At 48.7% G+C, this 19,013-nt stretch overlaps 1 protein-coding gene across 1 annotated transcript in view; it reads right to left on the reverse strand.

The window, feature by feature from the left end:
- Window positions 1-19,013, reverse strand: part of FAM131B (family with sequence similarity 131 member B) — a 71,063-nt gene that overhangs the window by 18,011 nt on the left and 34,039 nt on the right. Inside the window, exon 2 of the mRNA XM_056848583.1 lies at window positions 4,507-4,616. Coding sequence (XP_056704561.1) covers window positions 4,507-4,560 — 54 coding nt within the window. The 5' untranslated portion in view covers window positions 4,561-4,616. The remainder of the gene's footprint in view (window positions 1-4,506; window positions 4,617-19,013) is intronic.

Here is a 19,013-nt window from a genome sequence, read left to right on the forward strand (position 1 = left end):
GGAGTCGGTTTCAGGTAGCCAGCTCAAGGTTGACTCCGCCTTCCATCCTTCTGAGGTCGGTAAAATGAGTCCCCAGCTTGCTGGGGGTAAAGGGAAGATGTCTGGGGAAGGCACTGGCAAACCACCCCGCAAACAAAGTCTGCCTCGGAAACATCAGGATGTGACGTCCCCCCGTGGGTCAGGAATGACCCAGTGCTTGCACAGGGGACCTTTACCTTTTTACCTGGAAGTTGGCAACCCTATTGCAGCCTTTCCCTTTCTCTCCCAGCCCCTGTATTTTGGGGGAGGGGGCTGTGGCCATTTGCTTTTTTGCGCTTTCAGAAGGCATCCGAGCGCTCATTGCTCTTTTCAGTCATTCAGCCGGCACACTTTGCCTTTGTGCCTTGCTCTCTCAATTTACTCCGCCTCTCCTTTTCCTCCCACGGAAAGAAGGGATTTCCCCCCCCCCCTTGCATGAGCAAGTCTTTCATTTTTGATTCAAAACAAACAAACCCAGAACAGTCCCTGACAGCCATATATCGCTGCAAGACATGTCCGTGCGTTGATATCAAGAATCTACTCCCCCCCCTGGTTTATTTTTCATGGGAATTTGGCATTTTGTTGGGGGGGGGTTATATTCCTTATCGCTTTAGATTCTGGTGGGGACTGACATTTCATTATTCTCGGTCTGCTATTCATGTTTACATGACTAAACATGCTTAAAAGCAACCCACTGTTTAAAGGAACTGACCGGATGGGGTAGGGGGAGCAACGTGCCTTTGGTTTGCCTGCCTTGTGGACGGGAAAGCTTTTAAAAAACCAGTCTTTGGCCATTTATGTGGGTGGGGGTGAAGGCTTTGTATTCCTTGGCTCCACCATCAACCAAAAGGGAGAGTGCAGCCAAGAAATCAGAAGGAGATTGAGACTGGGAAGGGCAGCCATGAAGGAGCTAGAAAAGATTCTGAAATGTAAGGATGTGTCACTGGCCACCAAGACTAGATTAATTCACGCCATCGTATTCCCTATTACTATGTATGGGTGTGAAAGCTGGACAGTGAAGAAAGCTGATAGGAAGAAAATAGATTCCTTTGAAATGTGGTGTTGGAGGAGAGTGTTACGGATACCGTGGACTGCCAAAAAAACAAATCAGTGGGTTCTAGATCAAATCAAGCCTGAACTGACCCTTGAAGCTAAAATGACTAAACTGAGGCTGTCGTATTTTGGTAATGTCATGAGACGACAAGAGTCACTGGAAAAGACAGTCATGCTAGGAAAAGTTGAGGGCAGCAGGAAAAGAGGAAGACCCAACAAGAGATGGATTGACTCAATAAAGGAACCCACAGCCCTCAGTTTGCAAGACCTGAGCAAGGCTGTCAAAGATAGGACATTTTGGAGGACTTTCATTCATAGGGTCGCCATGAGTCGGAAGCGACTTGACGGCACTTAACACACACACACATGATTACTTCGCAGTCCCTGCTGGACTGCTCCCAGGCTTCTTTTTCATTATTCATGAGGCCTTGGTCTTCCCTGCAGTTCTAGAATACTGTTTTAGGATGAATTTAAATACGGCTTTGAGGCAAGAGCAAGGCAACCCCCTCCCCCCAATTCCCATGCATAGCTCTTAACTTCGGGTTTCTCTCCCCATGCCCATTTTGGCTTCTCCCTCCCACCAAGATCAAGTTAATTCATGCCATCGTATTCCCTATTACTATGGATGGGTGTGAAAGCTGGACAATGAAGAAAGTAGATCACTTTGAAATGTGGTGTTGGAGGAGAGTGTTATGGATACTGTGGACTGCCAAAAAACCCAATCAGTGGGTCCTAGATCAAATCAAGCCTGAACTGACCCTAGAAGCTAAAATGACTAAACTGAGGCTGTCGTACTTTGGACACATTATGAGAAGAGAACCGTAACTGGAAAAGACAATCATGCTAGGAAAAGTGGAAGGCAGGAGGAAAAGAGATGGATTGACTCATAAAGGAACAAGAGATAGATTGACTCATAAAGGAAGCCACGGCCCTCAATTTGCAAGACCTGAGCAAGGCTGTTAAGGATAGGGCACTTTGGAGGACGTTGATTCATAGGGTCGCCATGAGTCAGAAGCGACTTGACGGCACTTCACACACACACAAGACTGAGAAAGGTGGACTTAGCATTGCTGATAGGGTTGCCAGCTCTGGGTTGGGAAATGCCTGGAGATTTTGGGAGCGGAGCTTGAGGGGGGCAAGGTTTGGGGAGGGGAGGGACCTCAGCTGTGTATTATGCCATGGAGTCAGTCTTACAAAAGTGTCTCCAGGGGAACGGATCCCGGTCATCTAGAGATCAATTGTAATAGCAGGAGATTGCCAGGTGCCACCTGGAGATTGGCAACCCGAATCTCTGAGGACTGTCTACACTCCTGAATGAATTCCTTGCAGGGTATGAGCTTTCGTGAGCCACAGCTCGCTTCTTCAGAAACCCGAAGAGGTGAGCTGCGGCTCACGAAAGCTCATACCCTGCCAGAAATTTTGCTAGTCTTTAAGGTGCTGCTGGACTCTTACTCTTGTCTACTGTTAGTGACAGACTAACACAGCTACCCATCGTGATCCATCTCCTGTAAGAATTGCTTAGATCAGGGCTTCTTAAACTTTTTCCACTCGCGACCCCTTTTCGCCCAAGAAATTTTAACGCGACTCTGGGGGATATGGGTATATTTATTTATTTATTTTATTACATTTCTACCCCGCTCTCCCCAACCCGAAGGTCGGGCTCAGAGCGGCTTACACAATCTAAACCATAATGCAACAATAACCCATTTAAAAATATAATTTAAAATACAATTTAAAATAGCCCAATAATGCCCCTCAATGGCGCTAAAACTCCAAAAATAGCAATCTGCAGGCGGGAGATGAATCTAACCACCCCCTAAGGTGGTATAGAAGGGATATAAAATAGGTATACAAATCAAACATTTACTGATATGGGGTTTGCACTATTTTGTGGCATATTTATGGAATTTAAAAGTATAAATTACTGTTGTTAAAATTTTTCGCGACCCCCACATTTAGTGACGTGACCCCATAGGGGGTCACAACCCACAATTTAAGAAGCTTTGGTTTAGATTGTGAATTACCCACCCACCCCAATTGCTCCGAGCTCCATGGAAAACTTCTGCATCGTTCTCTATTAGGACCACATTTTCATATTTTCGGGCGTCTGGATTTCCAAGTGGAACCAAATAGGTCCTCTTGTGGCTATGCGCCACACAGACGAATAAGCCATTTTGGACTCAAAAATCATTCCTCTATTGGCATAAAAACATAATACCAAAGGGATACAAAAGGAATGGAAATATTAATAGGTGCCCTTTATAGACTAATTGATAGATGCATCGAATAATGCTGTTTGTTGACACTGCCTTCTAGTTAACTGTTTGGCGCGCTTTTAAAACAAACTTTAAAAACTGAGCCACCATCTCCAATTAGGGTTACCAACCTCCAGGTACAACCTGGAGATCTGCTATTACAACTGATCTCCAGGTGATAGAGATCAGTTCCCCCGGAGAAAATGGCCGCTTTAGCAATTGGACTCTATGGCATCGAAGTCCCTCCCCTCGCCTCCTCAGGCTCCGCCCCAAAAACCTCATGCCGGTGGCAAAGAGGGACCTGGCAACCCTATCTTCAATATTTGGGGCGAATGATTGTTCAGTAAATAGGGAACTTTAAAGGAATCTGAGACATTCTGTCCATTAACCAACCGGGGGCTTAATAGTTCATTACGAGATTCAGTATAGAAACTACAGTGAAATAATACATGAGCAACCGTTTCAATACAATTGTTGCCACAAGGGCAAAGTCTGTCAGACAGAGCGGTTTTCCGAAATCTGCCTTCGAGTAGCGCAGATGGTAAAACATTAAATCCAGCCAGAGAGATGACTCTAAGTTGGGAAGGATCACACAGGTGAGATAAGTAAGGGGGTGGGCTGGTAAACATCAAAAGGTGCCCCTATATTTAATGGGGAGCATGTTTTATTCGCAGCACTATTTAGATCCTGAAGACCTATATCCAAAAGTCTGCATTTTATCCTTTTAAAAGCTTCAGCCTCAGTAAGCATGAGCAAGGAGTTAAAGTTAAGGCAATAGATTTAATTTTGCTCTCAATGTATTGAAGCACTTACAGCGCATTCCTGAGCCGCGCTGGCGGCCAGGGCAAAAGGCCTTTAGGAGGCCAGCCAGGGATCGAGACAGCGTAAGGGTCCCCGGCGCCGGCGTCCGGGCAACTTACGCTGGCGTTTGTGGCCCCAACACCAGCGGGAAGGCCTGGACGCCGGTTGCTGGCTGCTGCTGCAGCAGCGCCGGGCCGGGACACCGACGGAGCCTTCCGCCGGCATCCAAACGCCGGCAAAGGCTGCGGCGGCATCCTGGGAGGCGTTCCCGGGGCATCCCGGGAGGACAAGCTTAGCGGGCTTGGCATTTCTTCAGCAAATGAAGTTCTTGACCGATGATAGCGTCTCCCCTCTGTGGCCACGGGATGGGGGCACTCACCTCCGTGGAGGGCCGGTGGATGCTGCTGCCGTGTAGCGAGCTGGTGCTATCCATGTTGATCTGGTCCACCTCTCGCAGCCCCTTCCAGTCCACCGCAATCACCTCGTTCCCTGCTGAAACACAAAGACAGATGCGGCTCATTGCAAATTCCATTCCGGAAACACCCTTGGCGCCGAAACGGCCGCTGCGCTTCTTTTTAGCACCGGAAACGACAAACCGTAGATTTGGTGGAGATCGCTGGTCTCCTGTTTGCTCAGGCTGATGGCCAAACAGGGTCGGTCCCTAGGTTTGCCAACCTCCAGGTGGTTCAGATTTGAATAAACATACAATTCTTTTTTGTATTTCAAATTTTACGTGGGCATTAACATTCATGCCCCCTTTTTACAGTTCCAAACTTATAAACAACAAACAAACAATACAGCATGAAGCAAAACCCCAAATCTGAGTACTACTCTTGAACAAAAAAGACTTAACACAGCCTGAAATGGTCTGGTGAATTTGAATTGCTGTATTATTGTTGAGCCCACGTGCTGTTGATTTTCTGCAGGTTTCCTGTTATACGGCACAGGTTGTTAACTGGATTGCTTAACCGCCAGGTGGAGGCGGGAGATCTCCCGCCATTACATCTGATCTCCAGGTGACAGAGATCAGTTCACCTGGAGAAAAGGTCCGCCTGGGAAGGTAGACTCTATGGCATCATCCCTCATTTAAGCCCTTTCCGTCCCCCAAACCCCACCCTCCTTAGGCTCCACCCCCCAAATCCCCAGGTATTTCCCAACCCAGAGCTGGCAACCCTATCGATTCCCGAAGAACACTGGGCATGGGGTCACTGGGTGTGTGTGTGGGGGGGGAGGTAGTTATGAATTTCCTGCATTGTGCAGGGGGTTGGACTAGATGACCTTGGTGGTCCCTTCCAACTCTATGATTCTATGTTACTGATGACAAACTCCCATCTCCGAACCCCGCCCTCCGCAGGCTCAAAGATCTCATCAGATCGCATTTACCTTATTAGATAATTAACAAGTTACTGCAGAAACAAAACAGCCCCCCCTCACTGAATCCCCTGTAAAACCTAACCCTTTACAAGTCGTCGAAACGAACTAATTTTGAAGTGTTTGTCTTTTTGGCTTGTTTCTTTTCTTTTCTTGTTTAGGTATACACACTTTATTGGCCCAGTAAGCAAACTCTGCACTCGATACCTGATCCAGCTGTCAACAGTACAGCCAAACAATGGCAGTTTCACATTTAACTACTTATTATTATTTTTTGCTTGTTTCTATGGTGCAGAAGATCACCCCTACGCTCTTCAGAAATATACAAACAAAAAACCCCTTCGCAAATAGCCTTTGCGTACCGATTTGTTTTTAGTCTTTAAATTTCTCCGCAAACAGAGGGATAGCTTTGAACAGGTCTCTATCATATGGCTGCATTTGCTTTAAGTTACTTTCTTCTGGATGCTGGGTTCCCACAGTTGCAGAAGTCAACGACCATGGGATGAACATCTCCCCCCCGCCCCAACTGTGCTTTCCACAAATATCAAGGAAATGGAGAAACCCATTCTCTCTTGAACTCTGGGCTTTTCTACATTTTCTTTTTCCTCCCAAGTTCTTGTTGCTTTGGGGGTGTCCTGTGTCACTTGTGTTTTGCTTCCTGTAGTGGTTGATTCGATTTTACATCAGTTTATGTCCAGCACATCTCCCTCTAGACTTAAACCGTGTGCAGAACAGGGGGGGAAACCCCTCAAAGTAACAGGGATGCACACGTGAGGAAAATGAGAACGCAGAACAGCCCTCTCCTCTTGGGCATGGAGTAGGGGGGTCACTGTGTGTGTGTGTGTGGGGGGGGAGATAGTTGTGGAATTTCCTGCATTGAGCAGGGGGTTGGACTAGATGACCCTGGGGGGTCCCTTCCAATTCTATGATTCTTCCAAGTTCGGCAAAATGCCATAGAAGACTGTTGAAGTGAAACCCCTGGATTAAAGACAGAAAGAATCTTAAATAGCACGGAGTTACAGGAATCCACTCATTCCTGATAATTACCCAACAAAACTATAACTGGGAGGGGAGCTGGAAATTTATGTTGAGATTTTTGCATCAGGAAGGCTGATGTAAAGGGATTGGATTAACTTGTCCTGGATGGAGTGGAGTTGGCTTTTGCAGAGCAGGTTAGGAGCTTGGAGGTGCTCACGGGCCCAGACTCACTGTTTGAAAAGCAAGTTGGTAAAGAAGCCAGGGCCCTGACCTGGATGGCCCAAGCTAGCCTGATCTCGTCAGATCTCAGAAGCTAAGCAGGGTCAGCCCTGGTTAGTATTTGGATGGGAGACCACCAAGGAAGACCAGGGTTGCTGTGCAGAAGAAGGCACTGGCAAACCACCTCTGTTACTCTCTTGCCTTGAAAACCCCATAAGGGGTCGCCAGAAGTTGGCTGCGACTTGACGGCACTTTACACACACACACACACACACACACACACACACACAAAGAAGCCAGGAGTGTCTTCTGAGAGCTGCATCTGATTGACCAGCTCTCACCCTTCTTTGATTCACCTGATCTTTCCACACTGTTCCATGCTTTTGCAAGCTCACAGCTGCTGGACTACTGTTGTGCATTTTATGTGGGGCTGCCCTTGAAGACAACCCAGAAACTGCCGCTGGTCCAGAACGCAGCAGCTCAGATTATTGTCGGGGTGAGTCATATATGTTGCTCATTCTGAAACAGAGACATTGGCTGCCATTTCCCCCAAAGTTCAATTCAGGTGCTGGTTATGAACTGTAAAGCCCTTCATCGGTGGAGGCACCCGACCCCGTCTTCTCCCATGTGCTCCCTACACCAACTATGGTGCTCAGGCTGCCACCTGATGGCTGCTCCCCCCTGTTTAGGCTGGCCTGCCCAGCATCAACCAGAGGTTGGGCCTTTTCCATCATGGCTTCCACACTGTGGAATGGGCTCCTTGAAGAGGTGAGAGGAGCTCCGTCATTACGGAGGCTTTCAGGAGGTGCCACAGGTCTTGTCTGTTTGCCAGGGCTTTTGATGGGGTCTGAAGAGCAGGTATAGAATCATAGAGTGGGAAGGGGCCATCTAGTCCAACCCCCTGCACCATGCAGGATCAGCCTCGAGCATCCCTGACAAGTGTTTGTCCAGCCTCTGCTTAGAGACAGTCAGGGAGGGGGAGCTCACCACCTTCCTAGGTAGCTGATTCCACTGCTGAACAACTCTTACTGTAAATCCCCCCCTAATATCTAGCCAGTACCTTTCCGCCCACAATTGAAACCCATTATTGTGAGTCCTATCCTCTGCTGTCAACAGGAACAGCTCCCTGCCCTCCTCTAAGTGACAGCCCTTCAAATACTTCAAGAGAGCAATCATGTCCCCCCTCGACGTCCTCTTTTCCAGGCTAAACATTCCCAACTCCCTCACCCTTTCCTCGTAGGGCTTGGTCTCCAGGCCCCTGATCATCCTCGTCGCTCTCCTCTGCAACCGCTCCATTCTGTCCACATCCTTTCTGAAGTGAGGCCTCCAGAAATACTCAATACTCTAGGTGCGGCCTGACCAATGCAGCGTACAGCGGAACTATGGCATCTTGCAATTTGGATGTTATGCCTCCGTTGACGCACCCCAAGATCGCATTAGCTTTTTTTGTCACTGCATCACACCGACAGCTCATATTTAACTTACAGTCCACCCGTACCCCAAGATCTTGTTCACAAACACTGCTACCCAGAAGTGTATCCCCCATCTTCGGAGCAGGAAGGTATTTGAGTTTTTTAATTTTATTTGGCTTTGAGTTTGTAACGTTTTAATTATTACTTCTAAGATGCCTTGAGCCATGAGAAAATGTTTTAATTAACAAATAAAGGGTGTAAATGTTTTAATTGACTAATAAATAAATTCGCACGTATGAAGAATGTGACTATAAAGGAAGTTCATGAAAACCGAACGCAACTCTAAGCAAGGCTTTGTTAAAAACACCCCCAAGAATGGCAAACTGTAGAAATTTCCCCTATGAACACCATGGCCATTTATGCATGGCTATTTCCTCGCGGTCATCCAGTCGAATACTTGGGGGCTTTGCCTTGATTATGAATGCATTTTCCGACCGTCAGAGGTCGCCTCGCTCTCCCCTCGCATTTCCGCACATTTTGTGCGCATTTTCTGGATTCGTGTTTAGCCTGCATCCAGAAAACCCGGGCAAAATGTGCAGAAACACGCGGGGAGAGCGAGGCGACCTCAGACGGGCGGAAAATGCACGCATAACCAAGGCCAAAGCCCAAAGCAGTCGCTGGGGTGACCACGAGGAAACAGCCATGCATAAATGGCCCCTGTTATAGACTAGGGCAGTGGTCGGCAAACCGTGGCTCACGAGCCGCATGAGGCTCTTTGGGCCCTTGAGTGCGGCTCTTGAGGAGGAGGAAGAGGCGGCGTGCTGCGGCTCCTCCCTGCAGGTGGAGGCGGCAAGTGGCCGGCGAGCGGGCGGGCGGCTGTCGCCTCCCCTCTGCTTCCCCCTGGCTCATGGCCCTCTGCCAGGGGGCGGAGGTGTGGGGTCGCGGCCCGGGCAGGCCGGGCCGGCTGGCTGGAGGAAGGGCTGGGGAAGCACGCCCCCTGGAGCCGGAGGGCGAGGAACCGTGGGGAGTCGGCTGCTGCAGAGGTAGGTGCGGGGCAGGGCGGGGACGCGGGGAAGAGCGGGCCGGGGGCGCTGCCTTCTGCCCCGCCCTCTGCTTCGGAGTCTTCCTCTCCGCGGCCAGGCTGGCTTTGTGGAGTCCGAGAACGTTTGGCCGGGCGTGGCTGCGGGGCACCGGGTGTGTGTGTATGGGGGGGGTGCATGTGCAGGTGACGATAGCTTTTCTCGTTCTCGTTTGTGCATGGCCATTTATGAATGGGAGGTTTTGCCTTGGGTTTGCCACTCAGATGCACATTTTCCCCATCCAGATTCTCAAAACTCTGCATGGGGGGTTATTGGCCATTTATGAATAGGAGGTTTTGCCTTGGATTTGCCACTCAGATGCACATTTTCCCCATCCAGATTCTCAAAACTCAACAATAAGTCCCCCTGCAGAGTTTTGAGAATGCAGATGGGGGAAAATGTGCATCTAGAGAGCGGCAAATCCAAGGCAAAACCTCCCGTGCATTAATGGTTGTTAAAAGGCGTTTTGGCTCTCAAAAGAAATCTCAGTCGTTGTACTGTTGATATTTGGCTCTGTTGACTAATGAGTTTGCCGACCACTGGACTAGGAAAATAAGTGCTGATGAGTAATCTGGGGCAGATAGGTAACAAGGAGGAGAAAGTTCCCAGAAAGCAGATTTTGCTATTGCACACACGAATCATGATGTTCAACTTGCCGAATCTCAGAAAAGCTGATTTCCAAAAAGCCACTGTGCAAAGATAATTGGATAACAGAATGACAACTCCTAAAAATACTGAATTCTACATATGAAAGTCATCTGGGAGTTAAGATATGCTTTGAAAAAAAGGCTCAAGAATATGTATATTCTTGTGGTCACATGTAAGAGATGCGCCCACTGTTGAGTGACACAAACCATCTGCTTGGAATACAGAAGATCCCGGGTTCAATCACTGGCATTCTCACTTTAAAAGATCAGGTAGTTGGTGATCTGAAAGACCTTTCCCTAGATCTCGGGAGTAGATTCATCTGAACTTAAGAAGAAGAGGATGTCTTTTTAATTCCCGTCCAAAATGCATTAAAAGTATGATTGCTTCGGGCTATTCTGAGTGCAACCATTCTTAAACGTTTGCAGAGTCGGCATGCTAAATAACAAGAGATGCTGAGCGGCTAACATCACAATCCTCTGCAGAGTTACTCAATTATGGATGTGTTTGTGTGTGAGTGCGTAAAGTGCCGTCAGCTTGCAGCCAACTTATAGAGACCCCATAGGGTTTTTAAGATGAAGAAGAAGAGTTGTTTTTTATATGCCGGCTTACAATCAAGGGATCCGGCCCCTTGAGAGCTCCTCTCCGGCCCACTCTCGATCTGAGGTGGTGAGGTATTGCCTGGCCGGACCAAGTGACATTTATGTCATATCCAGCCCTTGTAACAAATGAGTTCAACACCCCTCCCCTATAGCTTCCAGGTTCTACTTCCCCAACAGATCAAGCAGGGCTAATAGGGTTGCTAGGTCCCTTTTTGCCACTGGCAGGAGATTTTTGGGGTGAAGCCTGAGGAGGGCGGGGTTGGGGAGAGACTTCAATGCCGTAGAGGCCAATTGCCAAAGCGGCCATTTTCTCCAGGGGAACTGATCTCTATCGGCTGGAGGTCAGTTGTAATAGCAGGAGATCTCCAGCTAGTACCTGGAGGTTGGCAACCCTAACGATTAAATTGTGGAACTCCCTGCCCCAGGATGTGGGGGTGGCTGCCAGCTTGGAAGGGTTTAAGAGGGGAGTGCACACGTTCATGGAGGAGGGGGTATTCATGGCTACTAGTCAAAATGAATACTAGTCATGGTGCAAACCTATTCTCTCCAGCATCAGAGGAGCATGCCTATTATACTGGGTGCTGTGGAACATAGGCAGGATGGTGCTGCTGCAGTCGTCTTGTTTGGGGGCTTCCTAGAGGCACCTGGTTGGCCCCTGTGTGAACAGCCTGCTGGACTTCATAGACCTTGGTTTGATCCAGCATGGCCTTTCTTATGCGCTTAAGACAGGTTTCACATGCTGCCCTTTCCTTCAGTCAGGAAACCAATTAAGAAGAAAAGAAAATATTTGGTTTCATGTTTGGCATTATTTGGGGGTTGCAAATCATCCTAGTCAGCGTGGTGTAGTGGTTAAGAGCAGTGGTTTGGAGCAATGGAGTCTGATCTGGAGAACCAGGTTTGATTCCCCACTCCTCCACAGGAGCGGCGGAGGCTAATCTGATGAACTGGATTTGTTCCCCCACTCCCACACACGAAGCCAGCTGGGTGACCTTGGGCTAGTCACACTCTCTCAGCCTCACCTACCTCACAGGGTGTCTGTTGTGGGGAGGGAGGTGATTGTAAGCCCGTTTGAGTCTCCCTTAAATGGGAGAGAAAGTCGGCATATAAAAACTACCAATTCTTCTTCTTCTTCTTCATTTTCCTCCAGAGGCTAACCTACCCTGTGCTTTATTCTGTTCCTCCCCGAAATAGGGAATTTTGCAAGTACAATTACCGCAAGCTGCAGGCAAGGCCGCACTATGATGGAGCTGTTTCTCCGCTGCCCCTTGGCAGCCGGCATCAAAAATTAATGCAGGCAGAATTCAGCGGGGAACAGTCAGGCCAAGAGCATGAGATCTCTACAGGTGCAGTGATAATCTTGGCTTTGAACCGCAGGCCCCCTGCTGCAAAGACAGGATCCCCCTTTGAGCCTGGTTGGGAGCCATTCGGCTTTGGAAAAGGCGGTGGGGATGCGACTGCGTCGGCTTTTCTCTTGTGTTCTGCCAGGAGTGTGCTTTCCTTCAAACAGGGGCGATGCTTCCCCGTGCAAACCGCATACAAGCCACACCACTGTGCAAATCCTGGCCCCTGCCAAGTCTCCACGCAACAGAGGGGAGGAGAAGGAGGAGGAGGAGGAAGAGGAAGAAGTAGTAGTAGTAGAATAAGGAAAAGGAGGAGAAGGAGGAGGAGGAGAAAGGTAAGAAGTAGTAGAATAAGGAGTAGAAGTAGAATAAGGAGGAGGAGGAGAGTTGGTTTTTATATGCCGACTTTCTCTACCACTCAAGGAAGAATCAAACCAGCTTACAATCACCTTCCCTTCCCCTCCCCACAACAGACACCCTGTGAGGTAGGGGGGGCTGAGAGAGCTCTAAGAGAGCTGTGACTAGCCCAAGGTCACCCAACTGGCTTTGTGTGCAGGAGTGGGAAATCAAACCCGGTTCTCCAGATTAGAGTCTGCCGCTCATGTGAAGGAGTGGGGAATCAAAGCCGGTTCCCCTGCAACAGCGGGGAACCAGAAAAATTGGAACACTTCCTTCTTAGGTGTAGCTACTATAAGGAGGACAGGGAGAAACTTCTCTTTTTAAGAAAGAGGACTGGTTATCCTGAAGCTGTTAGAGTTGACATCCTTCTTAAGGATGAATTTTCTCAGGTAACAAAGTTAGTGGCCAAGTTTGGTAATAGTAGTTAATTGTAGGAAACCTAAATGTAAACAGGAACACCTTTGCTAAGAACCAGCTGAAATGATTAGTGGTCACATTGTGAAAGGAATTGATTCCCAGGCAACGCACAGGTCTCCCGAACTACAGTGACGAAGTGCATTAGTTAATATATTTTTCTCTCTCTGTGTGTGTGTGGGAGGGAGCAATGGCAAAACTTCCAATCATTGCCAAACGGGTCACGCAATGCCACATCTAAGCCATTGCGCAGAGATGGCACCTGATTGCCAGAAAGCTTTCGACTCATTAAGTGCACTGGCCATTAGAGAAGAGGGGACGAATTGGAAAGCTGAGGAGCCTGACATTTTGAGTCAAACCGGAGAGTGGCGTCGGTAATTAAGCTGCTGAGAATCATATATTAGAAGGAGAAGGAGGAGGAGTGGCTCAGTGGTAGAGCATCTGCTTGGCACGCAGAAAGTCCCAGGTTCAACCCCCGGCATCTCCAGTTAAAGGGACTGGGCAAGCAGGTGATGTGAAAGACCTCCGCCCGAGACCCTGGAGAGCCGTGGGGAGGGGCTGTGTCTCAAGGGTAGAGCATCTGCTTGGCATGCAGAAGGTCTCAGGTTCAATCCCTGGGATCTCCAGTTAACGGGACCAGGCAAGCAGGGGATGTGAAAGACCCCCGCCCGAGACCCTGGAGAGCCGCTGCCGGTCCGAGTAGACAAACTGACTTTGATAGACCAAGGGTCTGATTCAGTAGAAGGCAGCTTCATGTGTTCAAGGAGAAGGAGGAGGTTTTTATATGCCGACTTTCTCTACCACAAACCGGCTAACAATCTCTTTCCCTTCCGCTCCCCACAACAGACACCCTGTGAGGTAGGTGGGGCTGAGAGAGTGTGACTAGCCCGAGGCCACCCAGCTGGCTTCATGTGTAGGCACCTAATATAATAGGCATGCTCCTCTGATCCTAGAGAGAATCTCCCGGCTTTAACAGGGGTATTTAAGAAACGCACCACGTTTTCCTTCATAACTCGTGGCTTAATGCAAACCGACCAGTTCTATCAATTAATCAGCAGAGAGCTCTATAACTGGGTGAGCCTTCCGGGACAGACATCACGGCATCGTCGGTCGGGCTGGCTGAGAAGGGCTCTGGGCAGCTGCTGGCGGGCGCTGACAGGTCTGCTGCAGTCGTCCATCAAGCGCCTCTGCAGGCAAGGAAAGGGCTCTCGGCTTCAAGCAGCAAGGCCTGCCTGCGGACAATCTTCTCGGCGAGCTGCGTTCCCTTAGGGGAGGTCAGCTGGAGCAGACGGGCCGGTGGGAACGGCCTCTTCTCCAGTGTGAGACAAAGAGGGCCACCTACCGGGTGGATCTGCTTCCCAGGACTTCTTACTCACAAGTAGGCCTCCTGCTGTTCTCGGCAGCTGCATGTGATAACAGCGGCAAAGAACATCAGCGGCAATGTCCCCCTCTCCTCAAGAAGAAACAGGAAGAAGGAACACCCCCCTTCTCTTCTGTTGTGCACGTGCCTATAAAGGTTAAGGTCCCCTGTGCAAGCACCGGGTCATTCCTGACCCATGGGGGGACGGTCCCATCCCAATGTTTCCTAGGCAGACTTTGTTTGTGGGGTGGGGTTTGCCAGTGCCTTCCCCAGTCGTCTTCCCTTTACCCCCAGCTAGCTGGGTACTCATTTGACCGACCTCGGAAGGATGGAAGGCTGAGTCAACCTTGAGCCGGCTACCTGAAACCGACTTCCGTCGGGACCGAACTCAGGTCGCGAGCAGAGCTTGGACTGCAGTACTGCAGCTGACCACTCTGCGCCACGGGGCTTCTACACACACCTATCAGTCACCCAAAATCTGTTAAAGCTATATTGGCAGAAGCAGTACTAATTAATTAATTTAATTTATAGCCCACTTTTCTCCCCAATGGAGATATGGGCCGTTGACGCATTGGTAGGATGTCATCGGTTTGTCCCTGTCACGTCTCACGCTTTTCTATCCTGCAATAAAAAAAAGTGAACGCATGGTGAACTCCGTCCTGCGTCTATCCCGCAAAAGATCAGGGAGGAACATTCCCATGCACGGCGCAGCGAGACAGCAGGGGAGCAGCCATCATTTTCTTCAGTGCTTTGTGATCGGCTACCTGGGCTGGCTGAAGATCTGGCAGTCCCGGCTGAGTGCCACAGTAAGAACAAAGCCGAATTACATTTGTGAAGGAAATTTCAAATGCCGCCCTTTCAGAGACCTGTTTAAGAGGGCTTACAAATCAAAACAAAACCCTACAAAACATAAATCATGAGAATTAAGAAACCGTTAAAAACCCCGCTGATAAAACCAGAGAGCACCAAAGCACAGAAAAATCCAGACCGTCAAGTGATTAGGGTTGCCAGATCCGGGTTGGGAAATACCTGGAGATTTAGGGGGATGGAGCCTGAGGAGGGTGGGGTTTGGGGAGGGGAGGGACTTCAATGCCATAAAGTCCAATTGCCAAAGTGGCCATTTTCTCCAGGAGACCTGATCTCCGTTGCCTGGAGATCAGCTGTAATGGTGGGAGATTACCAGCCACCACCTGGAGGTTGGCAACCCTATAAGTGATCCTCATAACAGCTTTCAACTACAGCAGTACTCAGCCAAGACTGCCAGCTCTTCACCAGACCCATGTAGCTGCGCCTTGGACAGTGGCTGGATCTGCTAGAATTGGCTCCTGATCATCTCCACGTTGGCCAAGGACGTTCAGCTGCTAACGGCAGATGGACCATGCTGCTCCCGCTTCGGTGTCCATCTGCCACTTCTGAAGGGCTGCCATACATGAGCTCATGCCTGCCGAAAATGGCATGGGCCCATAGGCACTTCTATGAAGAGGACTGCTCTGCTCTGGTTAGACCTCACCTAGAGTACGGTGTTCAGTTTTGGGCACCACAATTTAAGAAAGATGTAGACAAGGTGGAACGTGTCCAGAGGAGGGCAACAAAGATGGTGAGAGGGTCTGGAGACCAAGTCCTGTGAGGAAAGGCTGAAGGAGCTGGGTATGTTTAGCCTGAAGAGGAGAAGACTGAGAGGGGATATGATAACCATGTTCAAGTACTTGAGGGGCTGTCATATAGAGGATGGTGCCGAGTTGTTTTCTGTTGCCCAAGAAGGTTGGACCAGAAACAATGGGCTGAAATTAAATCAAAAGAGTTTCCGTCTAGACATTAGGAAGAATTTTCTAACAGTCAGAGTGGTTCCTCGGTGGAACAGGCTTCCTCAGGAGGTGGTGAGCTCGCCTTCCCTGGAGGTTCTTAAGCACAGGTTAGATGGCCACCTGTCAGCAATGCTGATTCTGTGACCTTAGGCAGATGATGAGAGGGAGGGCATCTTGGCCATCTTCTGGTCACTCGGGGGGTGTAGCTGTGAATTTCCTGCATTGTGCAGGGGGTTGGACTTGATGACCCTGGTGGTCCCTTCCAACTCTATGATTCTATGACTAGGTATCTTGCTGTCTAGCAATGATGCATCCCTGATCCAGAGTTCTAGTGTACCTAGGGTTGCCATTTCCCTCTTCGCCACTGGCGGGAGGTTTTTGGGGCGGCCAGTTGCCAGAGCGGCCACATGACAAGACATCATTTGTCTCATTTCACATGCATTCAGTTTTTCTTTTCTTGGCTCACAGCTTACCTTGTAAAAAACATCACAGGTGCGCCACAACCTTCCAGCTAATGTATAATGCAGAAGGGTCCACCCCCCCCCAAAACCAGCCATTTTCTCCAGGGGACCTGATCTCTGTAGTCTGGAGGTAAGTTGTCATTCCAGGGAAGATCAGGCCCCACCTGGAGATTGGCAACCTTACTATCCTGCCTGTTTTATCTCTTTCTCCCTCCCCCATGCTACGCAACCACAGGAACCCTAAAACTCATGTTGTCTTCCACACTGAATTCCACCACTCCAGCCATTTCCTATGCTTCGGTTCACCTGCAGTCCCGTTGTACCTGCTCAGGTACACCTAGGGTTGCCAACCTCCAGGTAGTAGCTGGCGATCTCCTGCTATTACAACTGATCTCCAGTCGATAGAGATCAGTTCGCCTGGAGAAAATGCTGCTTTGGCCATTGGACTCTGTGGCATTGAAGCCCCTCCCCAAACCCCACCCTCCTCAGGCTCTGCCCCAAAAACCTCATGCCGATGGCGAAGAGGGACCTTGCAATCCTACAGTACTCCTCAACGTATACATTCAAGCCACAATTCTACCATTCAAGTTCAGAAAGCAGCCAGATGCACTTGCCCATTATTAGGAGGAGGAGGAGGAAGGCAGGAGGAGGAAAGGAATAATATGCACTCAAGGCCGTTGTTCAGAAATGTTCTATTTGCGGGGGTGGTGGTGGTGGAGATTCAGAGACGGAGACGGTAAAGCTATTATTCTGGAAGGCAGAGGACTAAACTGTGTTATTCTGAGGATGTCTCTTGAATAATGTGATTATTTACTCTATTTAATATCTCAAAGAGGGGAGAAAAATGAAAGAAAGCGCCTGGACGTAAGGAAACACAAAAGCCAAGGTTCCTGGGGAAAAGAGAGAGAAAGAGAAATAGCTCACAGAGGGCCAGATCACATGCAATGGCAGCAGTTCCATGTGTTTAAATAGGAATTGCCTTGTTCACGTGGAAACAGAGGGATTTTAAAAAGCAAAAGATAAGCAGCGAAGACCCCTCTTCCCAGCCCCAGCTCACTTTCCTGCAGCCACCATCTTTACATGCCTTCCATCAATCTAGTATATCTAAATGCCTTTATTAAAAGGAGTTCAAGGCAACACCTACAGTTCTCAACACTTCTATTTTGTCCTCACCCCAACGCTGTTTGGTTGTTTAAACTTTAGGGGATTATTATCTCATCCTTCCCCTAAGGAGCTTGAGGAGGCATACATAGGGGTGTCAAACGTAAGACCCAGGGGCCAGATGCGGCCCCTTGAGAGCTCTTATCCAGCCCGCGAGCCAGCCGAGGGAGCCACCCCACTCCCATCCCCGATCTGATCTTTGACACTGCTCCCGAGGTGTCAAAGATCAGAGAAAATATTGTAAAGCCATTTATGCAGTCAGTTTTGATGCTCGCTCAAAACTCTTTTTAAAAGTCCGACCTTTAAAATGCCTATTCATGGTCCCGATGCAAAAGGAGAAATTCCCCCCTCCCCCCCAATCGCCTGCTCCTTCGTTCCTGTTTGCATAGCCATTAGCAACCTCAACTTGCATAGCTAACGCACAGCTGTGGTTTTGCACGCTTCCTTGAGGGGATTCTTCGAGGCGGGGGCGGAGCAAACACAAAAGGTCATGTTAAAGGGGATCTTAAGAAATGTGAAGCAGGTATGCACCGGCTTTGCAGTCACTTCCTGAATGACGGTTCAGCGTGGAAAAACTAAAAAAAATATGCAGGACACTTCAACCTGGAACACGCTGCTAATTACCAAACATAAATGTCCTAAGAGTGCGATTGTTTTAAGCATGTTTGTATTTTAAGTAAAAAAATTAAGTAAAAATAATATCGTTAATCGGCTTTGCCTGTATCTTCTATAAAGTTTGTAAGTAAGTAGATATTTATTTGTATATAGCCAAAGGCCATTACAAAGTAAATAAGACTATAAAACAAGAAAATTATACAATAAAGATAAAAGATGAAATACAAAATGCCGTATAAATTATGATAAAATACAATAAAATTAACCAAAGGGGGCCGACAATAAAAATACTAATTTATTGGAATCAGGAAACAAGTTTAACCCCGTTAATATTGCATGAAGGAATTTCTCCTTAGGTATCGCATACAGAAGGCAAGCTAAGATATAACGGGAGAAGTCCTCTATAGCAGGACCACAAATGCAAATACATTATGCTATTGGTATTTATAAAGTTTGTATCTCCGGTACCTGGCATTAAATTTTATGGTACACGTGGCCCGACCAAGTGACATTAATGTCACTTCCGGCCCTCATAACAAATGAGTTTGACGTCCCTGGTGTACATGGCTCTAGAATCCGCTGTGTCCTCACGATAACCATGTGAAATAAGTCAGGATGAGAGAGAATGACTGGTCCAAAGCCACACAGTTTCACAGCAAGCAGTGATTTGGACCCGCTCTAACCACTACGCCATACTGGCTCTTTGTTCACACCAGCTCTCAGCGTTTGGACGACCTGAAGTCACTTGGGGAACTTTATGGTAGAGTGGGGGGTTTGTACTGGGGTCGCTGAGATCCTGGTCTGACATTCGAACTACTGTACTGCCCTGGCTTTAGGGTTGGGGGTGGGGACATGGGGGAGCCAAATGGCATTGGCCCCGCTATGTCACTTCGGGGGGAAACCTGGAAGTGACATAGGGTAGCTCTAGGAATCACTGGAATCTCTATGGTAAAACAATAGAGTTTCTGGCAATTCCTAGAAGTACCCTACGTCGCTTTCGGGTTTCCCCTGGAAGTGATGTAGTA

This window comes from Euleptes europaea, chromosome 4 (assembly GCF_029931775.1).
Source record: "Euleptes europaea isolate rEulEur1 chromosome 4, rEulEur1.hap1, whole genome shotgun sequence".
In the NCBI taxonomy this organism is placed as follows: domain Eukaryota; kingdom Metazoa; phylum Chordata; class Lepidosauria; order Squamata; family Sphaerodactylidae; genus Euleptes; species Euleptes europaea.